The sequence below is a fragment of the Festucalex cinctus genome, chromosome 2 (assembly GCF_051991245.1).
Source record: "Festucalex cinctus isolate MCC-2025b chromosome 2, RoL_Fcin_1.0, whole genome shotgun sequence".
Taxonomy (NCBI): domain Eukaryota; kingdom Metazoa; phylum Chordata; class Actinopteri; order Syngnathiformes; family Syngnathidae; genus Festucalex; species Festucalex cinctus.
Genome location: NC_135412.1, coordinates 9559657 through 9579680, shown reverse-complemented (window position 1 = coordinate 9579680; position 20024 = coordinate 9559657). Strand labels below are relative to the sequence as shown.

Here is a 20024-nt window from a genome sequence, read left to right as displayed (position 1 = left end):
GAGGGAACACTGTTAAGTGAATTATAGTAATTCATTCTTGGCTAAAACTGTCACCATCGTGTCCTACTTTGGAGGTTCCACTGACCCAAGAAAAAGAATGTGGCAAGATTCTGAGCATGTGCTATACTCACGAGCGTTGGACTTGCCCTTCCAGGTGTCATCACTGGACATCTGGCTGTGCCCTCTCTCCGAAAGAGCTCGATCATAGCTGCTCTGGGACTGGGTGTCAAAGTCAACATCCTGGAAACACACTTTACATCAGTGGCTTTCAAACTGGGATCGTCGACACCCCAACAGTCAGTGAAGGTACATATTACACTACATTATTTTGAAGAAAAACAGAAAAAATCCTGAAAAAGTTTGACAACCCCTTTAAATGCCACGTGCCTAAAACGTTTTACATTCAAACTCCAGGATGGTTTGTTCACTTCCTTACCAAGTGCTTGGAGTCAGCAGCATCGTCCTCCTGTCCAGCAGGTCGCCATGTCAACAAGCTGATGAAGGAAGAACAACATGATGCACTGAGAAGTGAGATTTGTATTTTGTGGAAATGGAATTTAGTGGCTGGTAGTGTTGATTTGATTTTTTTGTTGACTAAAATTAGACAAATAAAATTATATTTTCTTGGACTAAAATAAAGACTAAAAAACTCGATTGAGAGTCAACTAAAAATGGACTAAATAAAAACGAGCTGAGGTTAACTAACTATGATCAAAACCAACAAGTTTGATTGAAACTGGACTAAAACTGAGACTAAATTTCAAAATGGCAGCTAAAATTAACATTAGTGGCTGGCTGCCATACACTTGAGGGCTGGTGTTCTGAAAGATCTCCAGCATGCACGAGCAGGTGATGTTCCACACTTCGGGGCTGAACTTCTCCCCGTTGAGAATCACCAGGTTCTCCAGGCAGTTTGTTCCGGAGCGAGCCAGCTGCTCATTGTCTGGAGGAAAAGTGAAAATGTTTGCATTGACCGCTGATTGGTTGAAACTTTTTGCAACCTACAGGTAGTAGTGATTCCACCTGTTGGAAGTATAACACCCACCTTGCCGGACACACCATTGAAGTTGTGTGAAGATGTCCGCTAACAGGATCTCACTGAGAGGCTCATAAAACTGCGTGAAGACGTCACAGATGGCGTACAGCGCATGGTTGCACGTTGTCGTCATCCACTCAGTTTTCTGAACGTACACAGTGAAGCGACAGATCTAAGTAAAGCCTACCACAGAAAATATAGCCATCTAAGATGCTTCTATTTTATCTGGAATAAAAAAAAATTCCACCTCTGTCTGTTGCTCTGGGAGCTTCATGTTGTCGAAAATGCGGAAGACAATTCGGAAGAGGTCGTGCCACCAATGTTTCTCAAAGGTGTGGCCGTAACTCTTCATGATCTCAAACATGACTGTAAGACCTCTGTCAATAGCAAACAAATGTTTTGACATATTGACAATCATATTGCATATATTGACATATTGGCACATACAGCAACCAGCAACAGTTGGCTTTCACCATTCTTCATGTTTTTAAGTAACAAATAAAATACACTTTAAAAAAAAAAAAGTTTTTTCAAATTGTCATGACAACAATGTATGCTTACGCCACTGAAAATGTAACATTATTTATTCAAACAAAATATTTAAATACACTGCCAGTATACAATAACTATTTTTGTTCCAAATGCTAATCATGATGAGTTAATGCTAAGAAATGCTAACTATAGAAGGTAGAAATGTATTAATGATATAGCAATACACAAGGCTTAAAGGTTTGTTGACTATTAAATTCCAGCAGTTGCAGAACATTCTTATGTTCAATAATGTTTTGCACATTTTTATGTCTTAACTCGTTCATTGCCAGCCATTTTCACAAAAGCAACCCTCTTCCCGGTTGTTTTACTGGATTTCGACTAATCTGTATGCTCTAGCATAAAACAACCCCATAAAAACGTATAAATAGGTCTTTGGGACACTCAAAACATTTAAAATAGAACTTATTTATACGTTTTTGGGAGAAAATGAGCAGGACTCATTATTCGTACCTGGTCCGCACATCCAACTTGCAGCGATTGATGATACAAGACAGCTCAAACAGGATGGGAAACCAACCGCGAACCCAAACCCGATCCCCGGGGGCTACGTTCATGTCATCACTGGTGTATTCCCTCAGAGCCTGCATAAGTCACAAGGACGACAGCATATGTGATGTAGAAAAAAAGTAGGGTAGAGCTTAGCGCCGCCTACCTGTGGCGTCTCTGAGACGTATTTGGCGCAGTGACGGATGAGTCGGATGGCCTCCATGCTAGTGTCAGGGAAAGCTGCGTTGCACACAAACTCGGATAGGCACTTCACCGCGTCTTGGAAGGAATCGATTGCAGCAGCAAAGTGCTCCCGGAATGTATTCACTGGTGGGAGCAAAAGTGAAAGCGTTAAATGTTTGTCTTCTCCATGCTTGTTCTGAGTAATTTCATTTTGCATTTGCGTGTTTGACTGTTTGTCATGTTCAATAAACTCAAGTAGTGCTGGCACTATTGTTTATTTTTAGAATCGATTAATCAACTAATCGGATTTATTCTAATTTTGCATTAACGTGTATTGCAAAAGCATTTTTCCCCTGATTACTGTTTATTAACCAGTGATTGGCGTTTATTTGTGGCGGCTGTTAGATCCCCGTCAAATTCATGCACACCATAAAATAATTTCGATCCAGAAACACATTTTAAGTAGATATATAGTTTACTTTCAAAAATATCTGGAGCCAGATTATTTTATTTTGTGCAAACCACTCAATGAAATAAAATTGAGTGTTAGCTGAACAAAGATAAATTATTTTGAGTACAATCAATTTTGGACCAATTGCGTGATATTTCTCAATTAGTGTCGCAGTATAGTGGTTGGGATTCAGTGGTTTAGGATGTCGTGCCGAACGGAAGAAACTCACTGACGATATGGCCACTGGTCTGGAAGGCGAGTTCCACTATGGACTCGTCATGGTCGGAGGCTGCCTGGTGAAATACTGAGAAGATGTTCTTCCAGCCTGAACGGATGTTGGCAGCCTGGGAGTTGACCATCTGTGCCACACACCTGATCACCATGTCTCTGATAGTGGGAGACCTGTGGGTGTTGACATGGACAATGCCCAAAATTATGTCCAAAATTATGTCCATCAATCAACAAAGACAATCACAGTAATAATACAATGTTTTGTTTTGTTTTTTTGTACCTGTTTTTCTTCATGATGTGCTCAAAAGGCCTTAGGAAATCTTTTTGGAAACGGAAATTTGCCAACTCTCCTTTTTCCAAGAACTTCATAGAGAGCTGCCTCAATGAGTCAACTGCAAATATGGCGACATCCTCATTGGGGTTACAGCCAACCTATGGAGGACGCACAAAAGAGATAATGCTTCTTTCAAAGATTGTAACTACTTTGTGAAATATACGGTAAACTACGACTGGCCTATCACAGGCCAATGGCTTGCATATGTTGACCCTTTGTTTAAGCCCCAATTGAGTCTATGGCAGGTCTAAGATCAGCCTATCACAGGGCCTATTGCAAATTTGTGTAATGTACGATAGACATATGAAGGCCATTGGTGAATATCTATGATGGGCCACAGTATGGACAATATATGAGTGTCTACCTCCTCTGGACCCACTGACTATTGGTGTGCTCAAAAAATAGATCCGACAATATATTAATTAACAATTAACGATGCGTTGCTTACGCAGGAACAACATCCCCTTTGAAGTTGCGCTCATGCACGCAGGCATGTAGGCATGAGGAAGAGAGGGTGGGGGAACAGAGGAGACACGGATGCCTTTGCAGCTTGCATTGTACTTACAAAAAACAAAAACAAAAACTAACAGCATCTTTGAAATTAATTGCCTTCAATTAGTCCATGTGGTGCAGGAGTGTGAAGGAGCAGTTGAGCGAGGAAAGAGACATGAGTGCTGCTAACAAGAACATTTTTGCCATCTAGCATACTAAGCATATCATTTAGGTATATACATATGACAAATGCAAGTAAATTAATGTAATATATCGGGATACGTATTGTCTTGAAGACCATGTATTGAGATACATATGTATCGCGATACGTATCATATCATGCCCCCGGTATCGTGATATGTATCGTACCGTGATGTTGTTGGCAATAACCAGCCCTACCACTGACCTTATTAAAATGGTCCCCTATGACCTGCCAGATTCGAGACCACTGCAACCTGATGCGGTTCATGTTGTAGTAGGAGATCTCCACTATCTTCTGCAAGCTGAACATCCTGGGCTGATGTGCCGAGGCCAGCTCGTCCATGGATACGGCGCACAGCCACCTCACAAAGTCCACTGCGGGAAGATGAATTAGCAGATGAGCAACTTGTCTGGCTTTAGGAGTGGGGGGGCGGTCTCACTCACCAATAGCATTTCCATCCAGTCTAGTAGAACCTGTGAAGATCCTGCAAATACCGCAGAAGAGTGCACGTTGAAGAGAATGAATTGGCAGCTCTACAATTGTGATCATGAAAGTGTTTTGGTGCACCTGTCCACAGCTACTACAACACTCTGAGAGCTTGTCTCTCCCACTGACTCCTGGAGGTGAGCCATCTGACGCTTGTCCTGGTTTCCTACCAGGTTACCTGCAACACATTGTACATATCATCATGAAAACTTGACATTTTACATAATCCAGCTGGGTTTTCTTGGTTTATTTGTGAAGAGCCAGCATTAAACAACAGCAAATGTAAATGGGGGACAAAATATGCATACATTAATTATATAAAAAAATACCAGGACAATATTCATGAAACTTAGTCAAGTCATTGAACCAACAAGCTACATCAGTAAAATGTGTAAAAATTACTTCGTCTCGCTAATTTCTATCCAATTATGGGAGAGCAAACAACAACAACGTGCTGTGTGTGTAGGGCTAGGCGATATGGCCTTAAAATAAAATGGCAATTTTAATCAATTTTCTCCCTTTTGCTAAAAGAGAATGCAAATGACAGTGACATTAATCAAAGCAAGTTTTGCTCTTAGTTTTATTCCCCTGTGGGCTTTCCTTTCTTTCTCTTGTTGCCAAATGAGCTTTGAAATACTTTTTTTTTTTTTTTTGTCCAGCAAGTTTTTTTCCCCCCTAGCATTAACTTGCATCATTTTCCACAGAAACAACTAATACTTTTGATTCACAGATATTGTGAAAATAAGTGTTCCCTCTTGGAAATAATGTCCCTTTTGTCAAAAAAAAATATTTGTAAACAATCTTCAATAAATACAATTTAACAATACAATAAGGCATCAAAATGCATGGCTTGGCTAGTCCATTTGTTTGTTATCAAAAGGAAGACCACACCCCCTCAAGCTCGTTTACAAGCTTTTCTCGTGTAAAGTTGCACAGGTGAAGCATAGCGACGTCCAGGCAAAACAACTGTAGATGGTTGGCATATAACTCTGGTCCAAAATGTTTCCAGTATGTTAATTACTGCCTGCTTTTATAATATATAATGGGAACCGTGTTTTTGGCAAAGTTAAGTGCAATGGAATCTTTTTTTTTTTTTTCCCTGTCCACCAAGATGTTTTCCTGTCATAATACAAAATGTGTATATTATTCCGAATTAATTATATTATTGAAATGCCATTAAACAATTCACACCATTTCTTTGTTATTGAAAATGCAACTGTGACTCACTTGTGTCTCACATTTTGGCTCGAGCATTAAAAAAGTGGTGGCTTGTAAATTTACAAAAAAAAAAACTAATAAATCAAGGTACCTCCATATACTTAAAACACCCCTTCCAGTGACATGATATAGCCAAGAATACATAGTAGTAGCTCTTCGATTTGTAATCAGTGATACCTACCAAGTCCAAGGGGCATGAATTCCTCTGTGCCAGAGGGTAAGCCCTTGATGCTGGCCTCTTTCTCTCGAACCACCCCTGATATGTAGCGCGTCTTCACCCCAGTGCCAATCAACTGAGCTAGTTCCAGTTGACTAATACACCGCAGGATCTATGACAAGGATGTTTTCATTATATTTCTGATGAGAATAATATAAAAATATAACTGTGTGGTCACCAGGAAGTACTCAAAATGACTGACCTCGTGCCAGGAGTTGCCCAGATAGTTCCCATCTGTGTGTGCCACAGTAATCAGGGTCTTAATGGTGTCAATGTTTTTCTGCTTCATCTCAGTGATACTAGAACTAGCGGTCAGCAGTGTGAACCTGGCCAGGGCCTGGACGTAGGCATCTCGCTCCAGCTGCACACAGGCAAGTACGTTGTCGGTTACCGCCAGAGTAGAAAATGACTCAACAAAAACAAATTGTCAATTCAAATCATGAGCAATTTTTACCTGCATGCTGAAGATGCAAGCGATTCTGATGGCACATCGGATGCCCTCTAGACACAGCGAAGCCACCTCTGGGTCATCACAGTCCTGAAGGCCCACACTGAATGCTGCCAGCAAAGGGGTCCATGCCAGCTGAAAGTTGGAAATAATAGCTCAGAAGCCTTGCCAGGTCTTCTCAACAGGCATTGGAGCCATTGGAAATAGAGGTAAGTGGGCTACAATTCCTATATGGTAAATGCCATATTTCTGTGAAATCTCTTCGACAGAAGTTGACCCTTCAGTCACTTGGTGATTTGTTTTATTTCAAATGCCTCTTTAACTCATTCACTCCCAGCCATTTAAACGGAAGCAACCCTGCTCGCTCCCGGCTGTTTTATTGGATTTTGACTGATTTTGCAAGGTCCACAGAATATTGTGTTCTATAAAAACATGGAACCTATCAAAAGAAAGATTAGAGTCTCTTCTTTCATAAGGAAACAAAAGTATATTTCTATCTATCCGTTTTGCAGCAATTAGCATTAGAATACTGTATGGCTAAGTTTCATCATTATTCACACATCTACTTAGAATTGTGGGGAAAAAGCTTGTTTTGATCATAGCCCTGGTTGATCTCTTATACTCTGCTGCCACCTATTGACTGGTTTTGTAATTACTCCAATTTAATTTTTTCACCCGTTGTCTGTAGTTGCGAGGCTGCATTAAAGCCTTCTGTATGCCCGAGCATAATTTTTTTTTTTTTTTTTTTTTTTTTTTTTAAGTGTCTTTGGGACACTTAATACATTTAAAATAGAACATATTTATACGTTTTTGGGAGCAAATGACTTAAATGCCTATGGATCTAACTGCATACCCATGTCAGTGGGGACACAATAATACAATACAATATACAACATTCCCAAACCTTGAACATGGGCCGGACGTGTTCCAGGTGTGTAGCGCTAAAAAAAGGGGCCTGAGCATGGCTGACTGCCTCCATCAGAGCTTTAGCAGTCTTGGCCATCTGTTCCATCTCCATGTTGTACAACAGGCGACGCTGTTTCTCGCTGGCTACACCTCAAGTGAGACAAAAGTGGTTTGCCAGAGCGGATCATGAGCACAGATGTGACACATTGATCCAGAAATAATACTCACTCTGCTTGCTGGACTTGGGTGTGACTGAGAATTCTTTGCTCTCCTTCATGGCTATCTTCTTGCCGGCTATCTCATCATATATGGAAGATAAATACTCTTCGGGCAGATCCTTACTGTCGTTAATTCCGCGGTTCATCTTGATGTACTGCTCCTTTGTCATCTTGTTTTTCACCTAAATACGTTAGCAAGAGTGACTTCAAATGTGTAGAAAAAAATAAATAAATAAATAAATAAATAAAAATGAAGAGTGCATGGGGTCTAATACAGAAATTGAAAAATATGTTTTAAAGGCCCGGGCATTTGTGGAATCATTCCGACCTTTTGATTGAGACATTAGCGTACACAGCAAAGCCACTTAGGTTTATATAATGCTATTGGATAAAAACAGACATAGTATAACTACGTTTGTCTTATCAAGCCATTGACGAAATGAAACAATAAAATTGTGGTTTCCGATTGTTTTCCAAAACTCCCCCATAACACTGAAGGAAGGGCACTTTTTATCATCTTAACTCATTCACTGCCAGCCATTTTCACTGAAGCAACCCCCTTCGCTCCCGGCTATTTTACTGGATTTCGACTGATTTTGCAAGGCCCACAGAATATTGTGTTCTATTGCTATAAAAATATGCAATCTACCAAAAGAATGATTAGAGTCTCTTCTTTCACCAGGACAAAAAGTATATTTCTGTTTCCGTTTTGCAGCAATTCGCATTAGAATATAGCTAAGTTTTATCATTATTCACAAATCTGTTTAAAACTTTGGGAAAAGCATATTGTTGCAAGAGGCCCTGGTTGATTTCATATACTCTGCTGCCACCTGCTGGCCGTTTTTGCAATAACTACCATTGCTTCAACTGTTCTCTTCAGTTCAGAGGCTGCATCAAAGCCTTCTATATGCTCCAGCATACAAAAAAAAAGAAAAAAAAAAGTATAAATAAGTCTTTGGGACACTGGTAATATTAGTGAAACTTATTTCTACATTTTTGGGAGCAAATGAGTTAATAGCTGTTGTTTTTACCTGAGGACTATGCAGGTCTGTGGTAAGCATAATGATGGAGTAGGCCAGTACATAAGCTGTGTCTGCACTGGCAAATAAAGTTTGTCTGGGGGAAAAAAATAGAAAGACAAAATACCAGTTAACTAGTGACAACATCTTAACATTCTCATGTGTATTGTTGCAGGCTCACCCCTGGTTGCACTCAAGATATCGTGCAGCGAACTTCTCCATCAGCCTGTCAATCTTCTGGGCTTCGCCCGGCAGTCTGAATCCTTCCAAAAAGGCTCTGAGGGCCGAGACAAAGTCCCGCCCACAGAAGTCGAGCTGATCAACGTAGCAATACATCACCTCTTTATTGAACTTGATGTTCTCACCCAGGAACTCGCCCACCTGGGTCTTTACGCGCAGAGACATAGCATTTAACATCGTGATTAAACTTAAGTGTGATTTGTCTAAAATCCATATGTCGCTTACTGTGTCTAATCTGTCCTCCTGGTGAAGGAATTGTGCAATGTTTTCAGCAGTGGAACCCAACATGCCCTGATCCTGCAGATACTGGATACCCCTTTTTGTTTTTTTGTTAAAGCTGGGGGAAGAACAAAGAAAAAAAAAATCAAGCAATCTATTCTCACATTTTGTGAACATGAAATGTAAAAAAAAAAAGGCTCACAGTTCAATGCCATGTTCGATGATGTCCTTCTGCTGTTTGATGACTTCGTACTGCTCCGGGTGGTCCGGCTGGGACAGCGAGATGCCGGCCGAGACCGTGGAATCCAGAGAGCTGACGCTGTCTCGACGTCCCGCCATCTGCTCCGGAAGCTTCAACTCTGACATTTCGCTTTCAGATGGAGGATCCTGGCCTGCAAAACCAACAAACAAACACAGGGCTACGTTAGCAAAAATCTATGGGGAAATTGTAGATCGAATGAACACACTTACCGAGGTTGGCCTGAAGGTTTGGGTTGACATACATGTCCTTGCTCCACTCAACCATACATTTCAGGATGGACACCAGACACTCCAGGCCCTTCTTACGCAGGCTGAGCTCCTGTTGGCACCACAGAAAGAATACACTGTTAAGAACACAATAATACTCATTTACTCTTAATTTCACAAACTTTCTTTATTTACCATGGATACTGAATGTATATCCTAACATTTATTATAATGTGTAAACGCCAAAAAGTGATTTTAATGACATTTGTGTAACCTTGAGTGATTCATCAGACAGCAATATATCCCCGTATATTCTAACAAATTATGTTTATTATTACACAGATTATTTGGCTGATAGCATGAACAGTTAGCATGTCTGCCTCACTTTTCTGCGGTCCTGGGCTTGAATCTCTGCTCCAGACCCTAATTTGCATGTTTCCCCCCACATTTCAAAAACATGTATTTTAAATTAACTGCAGACTCTAAATTATCCAGACGGGGATGCTTATTTTTCTTCTTTCAATTGTGTGCCGTGCATCAGAGTAGCTAACCACAAGTATGTACCTGCAGAGGGGTCATGCCCAGTTCCTGACCACTCCTGCCCATAGCTATTTTGGACAGGTCGTTAACGAGGCGCTCAAAGATATTGGAGGCATTGAGGTCACAGTCATAGTTCACATAGATGTCAACCACACACTGGGCATCTGGAGAGGAAAAAAATGCATCACCAAATGGGAACTATTAATGTTTAAGTGAGGGTGGCAATACTCCTGGGCACAGGTATGCACAGGTATTATTTATTTATTTTTATTTATGTATTTTTCCAGGTAGTCAACTGATGATGTCGATACGTAAACAACCAACTAAAGCTGCAGAGCATGTATAATTGTGAGCATTGTTGGGTGTTGTATTTGTATGTTTATGCTAATATTCACTGGTTTAAAATGTATGCAGTATTGATAATGTTAATGCTAGAAGGGCTAAATTACAAAACAGTGCGGCCCATTTGATGTTTTTTGCTGCTTTAGACACATACCTGCACAAATGCGTGTTAGCGTCTGAATGACCATCCACTTGTGCTCAAAGGAGCTCGTCGACGTTTCCAAGATGGTGAGAAAGATTTCCCGAAAAAACACCTGATGCACAGTTTGTAATAAGTTTTGAAAATAAGGCAACAAAATACCAGTTTGCATGCCGCCACTGTGCCACGAACCTCAATTTGCATCTTCAGGTGGACCTTGAAGTGAGAGAGCAACGTGAGGAAAATGGCCAGCGAGAGCTCGAACACCTCGGGCACAGAGGAGACACCATTTTTGGAGAGCGCCACACAAAGATACTGCTTGATGGCGTTGACGAACATCTCGTGGGTGCGGAACACCGGCCCCGCGCCCTGCAGCACAGACAGCAGCAGCTGCAGCGACACAATCTTGGACCGCAACTCGTGCGACCTGCATAAAATAAGAATTGGAAAACACATGGAATGTTTGAAATGTAGGCACATTGTATCCAAACAGGCATCCTCGAGTTGTTTAGGGGAGGGGTTATGAAACTGGGGGTCTGGTGTTAGTGCTACAGCATATGTAATGTCATGTGTATGACAATGTAATGAAAAATGTCATTAATTTATCAAAACGGATGAGATGCCATGATGGCATCTCAAGTAACAAACATCCACAATTTTAATATGATTGAAGTTGAACCCAATCCCAACAAACAAAGAGGCCATTAATGGTATGAGGAGTATCAAACAGTTTAAAACAAGTGGAGTTTCATAATAGTATCATGATCTCTGTGGGTTCAGTTTACTTTGGCCTATCCACAATAACAATTAGCCTAAGGTTAAAGTTACAGTAACCAGAGCTGGCAAGGAGAGATAGCAGATAAAAGATAAAGCACTTGGTGTCTGTCTGGTACATGCAAACACAAACAATTCAAGGACATTTACACACCAATCTTTTTCTATTGTTAGATTTGAAAACCTTTAACACTGGAAACCTTCAAATCGAATACATTCTGTAACTCAAACTCAGCACCTTATAAAGGCTAAGAAAACCATGAAACATTAAACATTTTGCATATTCATGAAAAGAAACAAGTCAAACAACATCCCAAAATATTCAGACTGGTGAGCGAGTTAAATTGGTTGAACTTCAAATGTTATTTTTGTTTTTTGTTTTTTTTTCTTCCCATGTTGCAGACCACCTCGGGTTTGCGTCAGCCAGGTATCCACAAAATAGTCCTGTGCAAATGTTCCGCATTTGAATGCATCAGTCTAAACAAGGCGGGTTAACAAACAATGAAGAACGAGGCACAGCTGTATATACTTTTTGGCCAAGGAGATAGATTTCTTGGACAGGAGAATAAGGGCAGCGAAAAAAATGTGCGGTGTGGCAATGTGTACAAGTTGCATTATAATAATGCAGCGTACTTCTTAGCATTTGCCTTTGTCAACAGAAACGTGTGAATAACAACTTTAGCGATGTCAAGACAAGTAGGCGCTGTGCAGTTGAACAAATTGCTCTCATACTAAAGGACTCAAAAGCGTCTTGTTAGTTAACTTGCTTCTTACGCACTTTGGGTCAGGAGGTCCTTCTGCAAGGGGCTTCATTGAAAGCTTGCACAGTGAGCGAAACACAAGGAAGGCATCCTTCTGTAGAATATGAGAGAACCGGGAGGCACTGTGGGGTCCTTGCAGGGCCTCAGCATCCTGAGCACATCAAGAAAGCACTGACATGTTTATTAGTGCACAACCTAATGAGATCCAACATAAAAAATGAAATCTATTTTAATTGACACCATCAGAGAGCTATTCATTTAATATTTATTATTATTGCTGTGGCAAAACTATGTGGCTCACCAACAAGTCCGCTGAAGAAACAGACGAGCGGTCTTCGATGATGCCGTTCATCTGTAGTGCCTCGGCGCCGGCTTTAGGGAGAGCTACACGTGTCTGCTCAGAGATGTGCTGAGCAGCGGGATCATCTAATAGGATGAGAGGCCAAAAGGGCGGCATTGACGATTGCAATGAGGATACATTTGGTACACCCACACAACTATGTACCATAAAATATAGTTTATAGAGCACAGCGAGTTATAAGCCACACATCATCATTTTCTGAGGTTTACTCAATGTTAAATCCATGTCTTAACAGCCAGCAGATGTATTTAAAATAATAATCAAAAAAGGCTGATTCCCGTATGCGTCAAAACTGCAAATAACAGCCTCAATAATCACGCTATATCACAAATTCTGCTTTTAGTTAGAAAAGTGACCAGAGAAATAATACTAACTAAAATACATTGAAGTTAGAACATGACAAACAAAATCAATAAAAATCTGACCAGAGTGAGGTGGTTGTTCTCCATCTCCTTCAGTCTGTGCTACAAGATCCTCTCCATCTGCTTGAACCACTTCACCTGGAGGTTCTTCATTGCCTTCATCTTCAAAAACTGAATCTGCAACAAAAAAAAGACTATTTCTTAAACTGTCACATAGACCCTAAAAGCTATAAATGAATGTGAAATCTGGCGACGACACACTAGGATGTAACAATACTGGCAACATTGTGATATTGCGGTATTAAAACTGCCACAATATATCATCATCGTCATGTCACAATTTTAAAAGCAGCACATCTGTTAAATAAAAAGTCAGGTTGATTTACATTTGTGCAGTTCTAGCACCCACTGGTGGCTAGTTGTTGTTGTTTTGTTGTTTTTTTCTTTTTTGTGCAGTTTAAAGGCCCGGTCTGCCATTTTCACTCAGGAAAAGGCACTTTTTAAATACAGGATTTAAACAAACAAACTACTTCTCAATTTACAGCTCTGGGCTTCTCTTAATATCTGGTGGTGATTTTGTCCTAAGGGTTAGGGTTAGATGATATCGTATTGTGATGTTTGGATATCATTACATCCCTATGACACACACCTCTCGGTCGTGTGGCCTCTTCTGCTCCATTCTGTGGAACATTCCTTCTCTCTGTCTCTCCATTAACCGTCGGTGTATCTAGGTCCAGGTCAGGCGGAGGTGGTGGTGTTGAGCTGATGGTGTTGAGATCCGGAGTACTGGCTGCCGGTGATGGGGAACTCTGTGGCTCCGGGGTGGGCGTCTGGTCGAACCGAGGGGAGCCAGATCTTCGGGTACAAGGGACCGGAGAGGGGTTGTTTTGCGGCGGGCGAAGGCGGTCTTTCTCTTGCTCCTGGGCCTCCAAAGCCTGGAGGTGAAAAACACAAAATGCAAACCAATGTTGATGACATGTTGCCATCTCTTTCATTTTGGCAGCTTTGTCATGTGCCTTAAGGTTGGGCTGTTAATCAATTTTATTGGTCAAGGCTATGCAAGGTGTAAAGCGGACTGACAGCTTGGTTCTCCATGCGTGTGAAGATGACATTGAGCATCTGAGTGAGCGTGGCCTTGGCGGTGGTCTGGTTGATGAGGTTGCGGCTGGCCAGGTAGATGTTGTAGCAGGTCCTGACAGTGAGGAGGATCGTGCCTTCGTGGATCTCGATGTGTGGGGAGGTCACGGCTGTCAGAAGGGCCTGGATGGAGGAAAAAAAGGCTTCAAAATTGGGCAGATACAGTCCTCATGAGTGCACATTGCCACTAGTTGGTATCAGCGAACCAACCCAAATGTAAAAAGTGATATCAGTAAATCCCTAAAATAAACCTATGAAAACACTCACATTCCCTTCGCTTTCTATTGCTATTAATGTACATAAGATGGCAAATTTATGGTGACAGTTTTCAGCTGTCTGTGTCTTTTGGATTTAGCTCGAAAATAAGACTGGGCTGATAAGCAAAACATTGACAATAAATATTTATTCATATGCAATGTGTTTGTCACAACAGGAGATAGAGTACGTTGTCCTGTCTAACTTGATAGTGTGTACACAACAATACCCTGATTGAGTCGGGCGTAACACAGTAAACACATGAAACCAGTATCGTATTTCTACAAAAAGTGCCTTGAGGGTGTTTATTTATGCAACTGCAGTTGGGTTCTACTTCCACACATTACACACAATACTGCTGGTATGCTCTGAAACAGAATTTGAAAGCTAAATGGAGAGATCTGTTATGATGAAATGGACAGAAAACGCTTGCAAGTCAAGTCCCTGGAACATAAATATGGATGCACACAATATAGTGGAGTCATGTGTTTGACTGTTTATGTACTGCTGTTTTTGTTAGCAACTTATTTCCATTGGGATAACTAAAATACTTCTGAAGGTGCTTTTCTATTGGCTGCTGCTAGATGACATCACTTCTGTGTGACACTTTTAAATACCCTTATTCCGGTTAATATCAAAATAAATTACTTAAAATCACATTTAAAATCATCCCCCAAAGGCTCATGCATTAAATTAATTCCCAAAGACAAAAACAAAGGACATTTTTTGCTATGATTATAGCTAGTTTTAGTTTTGTAACCATAATATGTAGTTTCAGTTAGTTTTCGTTCTTTATAAAAATGCATTTTTGTTTTTATTTTATTTTGTTAACGAAATAGCTTTTTTGAATTTTAGTTTTTTTTCCCGTTGGTTCTCATTAACTAAAATAACCTTGCCCCCAACTCTCCAAACTTAGCAATCTGTTCTCAAAAAATCCAATGTGGCTTTTGAGCACAAAATTCAGCCCACATCTTCTTAAATATTGATATACATGGGGATTGAACAAATCTTGGCACTGGCAACTGCTGACAAAGGAACGATGCATCACACAAAAGTTAAAGTCCTAGAGTGAAGTAAAGTTGGCCAACCATTTTTTGGGTAATGCTAATGGCTAAAACTATTTTATGCCTACTTCTGTTATTTTTATTAACGTTATTTTTATCAACAAAAATGCATATGATTGGCAATCTCCGGTAATGTTCGGCACGTGACCTCATTTCCAGAATGGCCGAGCCGCCAGTCAGCCATTTCACTGCATAGTTGTTTGTCCCCCGTATAGTTAAAGCGTTTTTCATTAATACCTCCGCGCTGTGTGGCGATGCATTGCTCTCATTCAGGCCAACAGCTGTATGAGTTGTCTGTAAATTACACCAAACTTCAGGGTTTGTCGCTGGCCTTGATCTCACTTCAGGAAAATGATTACGTTGTTGAATATACAAAACAGAAATTATTATTATTATTTTTTTCATGTTTTTTTGCATAATGTTTAATTGCTTCACTTGTGACCCTATTTGCCATTTTCTGAAATCACTTCACATGTGGTGTTTAAGTAACATGGCCTGTCTTGTGAAAATGGAGCTCCACATACCTTAATGATCTGTAGCTGGACTCCCTCGTCAGTCTGCGGGCCCTGGAAGCAGTTGCAGATCGTCTCCACCAAGCGGTCAATCAGCCTCTTACCCGGTGTTCTGCTGTCTGGAGCGTTGCCCGTGATGTGGCCATACGCGATTAGTTTCTGCCACGAGTCACCAAAAGCATATTTTTAAACATCAGATACAATCAGCCACAGGGCGGCCATCTTACTCCTCCCATCTTGTGAGCAGACTACTGGGTATTCGTATAGATGAGACATACTAACTGCCTACGAGCTGTATATGTCTCGCCTATACCGTATAATTTATACAGTAGTCTGCTCGCGCGAGGTGGGAGTAACAAGATGGCCGCCCTGTGACTTCAACGGCTTGCACTAGCGTGTATGGGCTATCGGCTATCCAGTATATAGGTCAGTAGTCTACAACAAGTCACTTGGAGTTCAGAGGTTTTTAAAAAAAAAATAAAAATACTCAGAAAAACAAAAGTTGTTTTTTTCTGGTTTTTTTTGTTTTTTTTATGTTTTTCCCCCTGTTTTTCTGAATTTTCTCTATTCTCCTGTTTTTCTGAGTAATTTTTCTCCTGCTTTTCGGAATTTTTTTTTTCATGACAGAAAAAAAAAATTTAGTTAAACAGAAAAAAATAATCCAAAAAAACAGAATTAAAAAAAAAAAAAAAAAAAAAAAAGCTCCCCCCCAAAAAATTACTCAGAAAAACAGGATTTTTTTTTCCCTCTCTTTTTCTTTATTTGCAATTGAACGCAGACTTCTGTTCGGCAAGCCTGTTTTTATTTTTCAACTACGCCAAAATGGTGCAAGATGTCACCTGAGACCCCCAAGAGTGTCATAAACTACACTACTCACAAAAAGGAACACATACGTACATGGATTTCGAATGAAATTTAAGGATGAGCATAAAATACAGTATCCCTAATGTTGTGTAAATAGTGTATACTGGTGACATTTGTGGGGGTGTGTGTCTTAACCTGCAGACAGTCCAAAGAGGTGCTAACTATGCGGGGGGACTTTGATTGACAGGCCAATTCAAATGGCAGCACATATTGGTCAGCCTCGATGTAGTTGGCTCTGGGTGGGACCACCGTGCCATCCCTGTGAAGGTTGGGAGGTGACAAGAGAGTGGGCGTCAAAACAGAAATAACACAGTTTCCTCACCAGCAAAGGCAGCCCCAGGAGCATCGGCAACATCGACATAACTCCTGTCCAGTCAAATGTTACATCAGACTGCACCACTATAGCAATTGTTCATCATCTTCAGACTTGTCATACTGTGTGCATAGGTACTAGAGATTTTGTATCTGCTTAACGTCAAGGTGTTTATTGTACTGTATTTTTTAAGGTTACAGCAATGTTTAAACATACTTGTAAGCATTTGAAATGTTATTAATTACGTATCACGTATGTAAGGTTTGAACTCATACTGCCCAGTATGAATAATACTTGAGTGCACTTACTTTTGTTTCTCCAGCTCCGCCTTGATTTCATCTAAGCGTAGAAATGAAAAATCAGACTGGATTGGTTAATTTATCACAAGCAACACAAGGTTCTGTAACAGTACAAGCTTAACAAAATGTTCAACATAAAAATCTAATCCTTCACATGGAATTTAATCAATCCAATGTTTGCATAAACAAGGTGGTTTATTAAGTCACTACATCCTGAAGCAATGCAGGCATCAAGACTTTCTGAAAGCATTTTCTCTGTGGGCTCCACCGTACACGTCGGCTTTGGTTGTCATGTCGACTGCACAGGTACGCGATGCAATAATGTACAGTATACAGCAACACATGCTGGTATGAGTCATCGTGAGGATAATTGAGAGCCACTCGTGGCGGTTATTTTTGAGTGGAGGCCGTCATCATCATCATCATCATCATCAAGAAATGCAATAGGAACATAAAACTAAGCTCCTGTATGTTTGTTGCTCTTATAACTCTTCCATTATTCCATCCATTTTCTATTGAGCTCAACCACTTCGGGACACAGGTGAGCTGGAGCCTATCCCAGCTGACGTTGGGTGAGAGGCGTGTTAGGTGCAGAATCCCGGCACATAGACAAACAACCATTCACACTCGCAGTTAAACCTGTGGGTAATTTAGAGTCTTTCCTCAAACATAGTTTTTGGAATGTGGGACGAAGCCGGAGTACCCGGAGAAAATGCCCAAAAGCACAGCAAGAACATGCAGACACACATGAAGGTCCAAAAGCACGATTCTGATTTAATGACTATAGTCCCAATTTTGGACTGCATATTTCAATTGTATATTTCAAGTGGCATATATTTGACATGGGTGTGTCTACACTGACAGAACACATAAAACAACCTGCGTATGCAGATTAGCAAAATCCAAACTGGACATAAAATTCTCTCCACAAACGTAAACAGCGGCCAGTGAAACACAAAGTAAACAATAATACTTAAGTAGTACAGATATTAAACCTGTTAAGTTGTTCAAGGCTGACTCTTCCCTCTCATTGGTCTTAATGGGTGCAACTGCCACATTACTAATGGATGCCATCATCAATTATTTAACTTGGAAAATTGGCACACCTCTAATGAAACATATTTAACGGTCTGTGATTTTGCTGCAGTTTAGATTACAAATGTTTTTAAATTGTGTTTATTTGTGTTGTTTGGCCAGATGCCAACGGGCGTGAATATGTGTATTTGGATTATGTCACGCTCACATCAACAAGGTATTATATATCCCATCTGTAAGTTTACACTGCCCTTGCACGCAGTTACAGATATCAGACGAACGTATACATTGGTTGCACATGATTAAAATGTATTATTTTATGATTTTCAGGGGGGGGGGATATGTCAGTTTGCCACATTTTAATCATGTGCAAAACGATTTTTTTTTTTTCAACATACTTGCAGGATATTTACAAGAGAGTACTTTCTAACTAGTGATGGTAGGCTAAATTAAATTTGCTAACATTAATATGTTACTGTGTATTAGGGTTAGTTCAGTACGCATGATAGTAAATACGCTAGTGTAGAATACCCATAGCACTTTAATGAAATGACCCAAAACTTTGGACATTCTCTAGTCTTTTACAGACTCTTTCTTACTGGCTTGGACACAGACTGGCGGGTACTACAACTTCAGTACCATTAGTCCATTGGAAAAAAGATCCCTGTGCAGCTTTGAGGGAGAGATTTTGCGTTAACTTTTTTTTGTAATCGACTTATTCTAGTGTAGAGGTGGAACTAATTAATTATTAAATTGATCAATTGAATTATTGATTGTCAATTTGTGATCATGATTAAATTTAAATGTCAAAACCCTCCAAATTTCAGCCTTTCAACAGTAAATATTCTCCCATTTCTGTAGCCCTACAGCAAAGTAAACATCTACTTTTACTATGTAAAACAATGATCAGCATTTTTGCCAATTATCGTCCGTTAGGGACCAAACCATTAACTGAATCCTAACCAATTTATGTTTGTGCATTTGTCAATTTGAAGGGGGGGTTGTCATCTTTTCGAATAAAGGAATGGAAATTACAACGTTATTTTCTGATTCCTCCATTACAATCGCGTCAATGCGTCCCTGTGTTATACTATGACTGTGTGTATATGTTACACTGGGCTGTCATGGCTGTGTGACAGTGCTACGTACAACACAGTGATTGGTCTGTTCAGCTAGCCTACCCTAGCCAGCTAACCTCAGCGATGCGGGCGTGCAAATACACGCGATGACAGCGGACAGTGGAGTTTGAAGGCCGTTCATTGATGAACTCACGATCAATTCCAAGGCGACAAAACAAAATGACGCTTTGGCACGTCAGCAAGCGCCACAACAGACAGTGCCATTCAGCTGCTAATTGCTAGCTAGCGTGGTAGTAGGGGAGGAGGTAGATCTAAACAACTGGCCACCGATTAAAAAATGAAGAATTGACAAGTCATAATAGACAGGCTCGCTCACTCACCCAGCGCCACCTGACAGGCTTTGCGCAGCTGGCTGTGTTGACTTCTTTTCACCTCTCGATCCGAGAGGATCTTCTCCAGCGCCCGAGACAGAAACATGCTCTTGGTTTTACTATTCTCTGCCTTTAGCTGTTGTTGGTGGTGGTTGTCGTGGTGGTACTGCTGCATTGCTGGGGGTCTCGAGACCGAACTTGTCTCAGACCGTCATTTTGGCCAGGCCCCTGCGGAAAACCAGGTGACAAGGGAAACTAACAAAGCTTTTTCCTTCCCGGGGGAGGCTAGCTGCGTTTTGTTTTTTTGTATTTTTTTTAAATGCTCGTCAGCCCAGCGCCGCCATAACTACAACCTGTCACATCACGTGATTACCAGCTGGACCGGAAATGTAGTCATATCCGTGTTGGAG

At 40.7% G+C, this 20024-nt stretch overlaps 1 protein-coding gene across 2 annotated transcripts in view; it reads right to left on the bottom strand.

The window, feature by feature from the left end:
* The window catches only part of arfgef2 (ADP-ribosylation factor guanine nucleotide-exchange factor 2 (brefeldin A-inhibited)), a 29884-nt gene extending 9860 nt beyond the window's left edge, over positions 1-20024 (bottom strand). The window contains exons 1-34 of one of the 2 annotated variants that reach the window (XM_077512721.1): positions 19624-20024; positions 17139-17169; positions 16653-16776; positions 15666-15812; positions 13766-13945; positions 13335-13620; positions 12749-12862; positions 12264-12388; positions 11980-12113; positions 10620-10854; positions 10443-10542; positions 9971-10110; positions 9410-9518; positions 9141-9330; positions 8945-9056; positions 8661-8866; positions 8492-8576; positions 7471-7642; positions 7241-7386; positions 6343-6471; positions 6091-6249; positions 5853-6000; positions 4535-4631; positions 4411-4451; positions 4172-4341; positions 3220-3371; positions 2938-3110; positions 2241-2401; positions 2039-2169; positions 1284-1413; positions 1046-1181; positions 805-943; positions 437-494; positions 132-240 (exon numbers count right to left, since the gene is read on the bottom strand). In XM_077512721.1, coding sequence (XP_077368847.1) covers positions 132-240; positions 437-494; positions 805-943; positions 1046-1181; positions 1284-1413; positions 2039-2169; positions 2241-2401; positions 2938-3110; positions 3220-3371; positions 4172-4341; positions 4411-4451; positions 4535-4631; positions 5853-6000; positions 6091-6249; positions 6343-6471; positions 7241-7386; positions 7471-7642; positions 8492-8576; positions 8661-8866; positions 8945-9056; positions 9141-9330; positions 9410-9518; positions 9971-10110; positions 10443-10542; positions 10620-10854; positions 11980-12113; positions 12264-12388; positions 12749-12862; positions 13335-13620; positions 13766-13945; positions 15666-15812; positions 16653-16776; positions 17139-17169; positions 19624-19789 — 4735 coding nt within the window. In that variant the 5' untranslated portion in view covers positions 19790-20024. Of the gene's footprint in view, positions 1-131; positions 241-436; positions 495-804; positions 944-1045; positions 1182-1283; positions 1414-2038; positions 2170-2240; positions 2402-2937; positions 3111-3219; positions 3372-4171; positions 4342-4410; positions 4452-4534; positions 4632-5852; positions 6001-6090; positions 6250-6342; positions 6472-7240; positions 7393-7470; positions 7643-8491; positions 8577-8660; positions 8867-8944; positions 9057-9140; positions 9331-9409; positions 9519-9970; positions 10111-10442; positions 10543-10619; positions 10855-11979; positions 12114-12263; positions 12389-12748; positions 12863-13334; positions 13621-13765; positions 13946-15665; positions 15813-16652; positions 16777-17138; positions 17170-19623 lie in introns of both variants that reach the window. The other variant, XM_077512720.1, reaches the window with a different exon arrangement.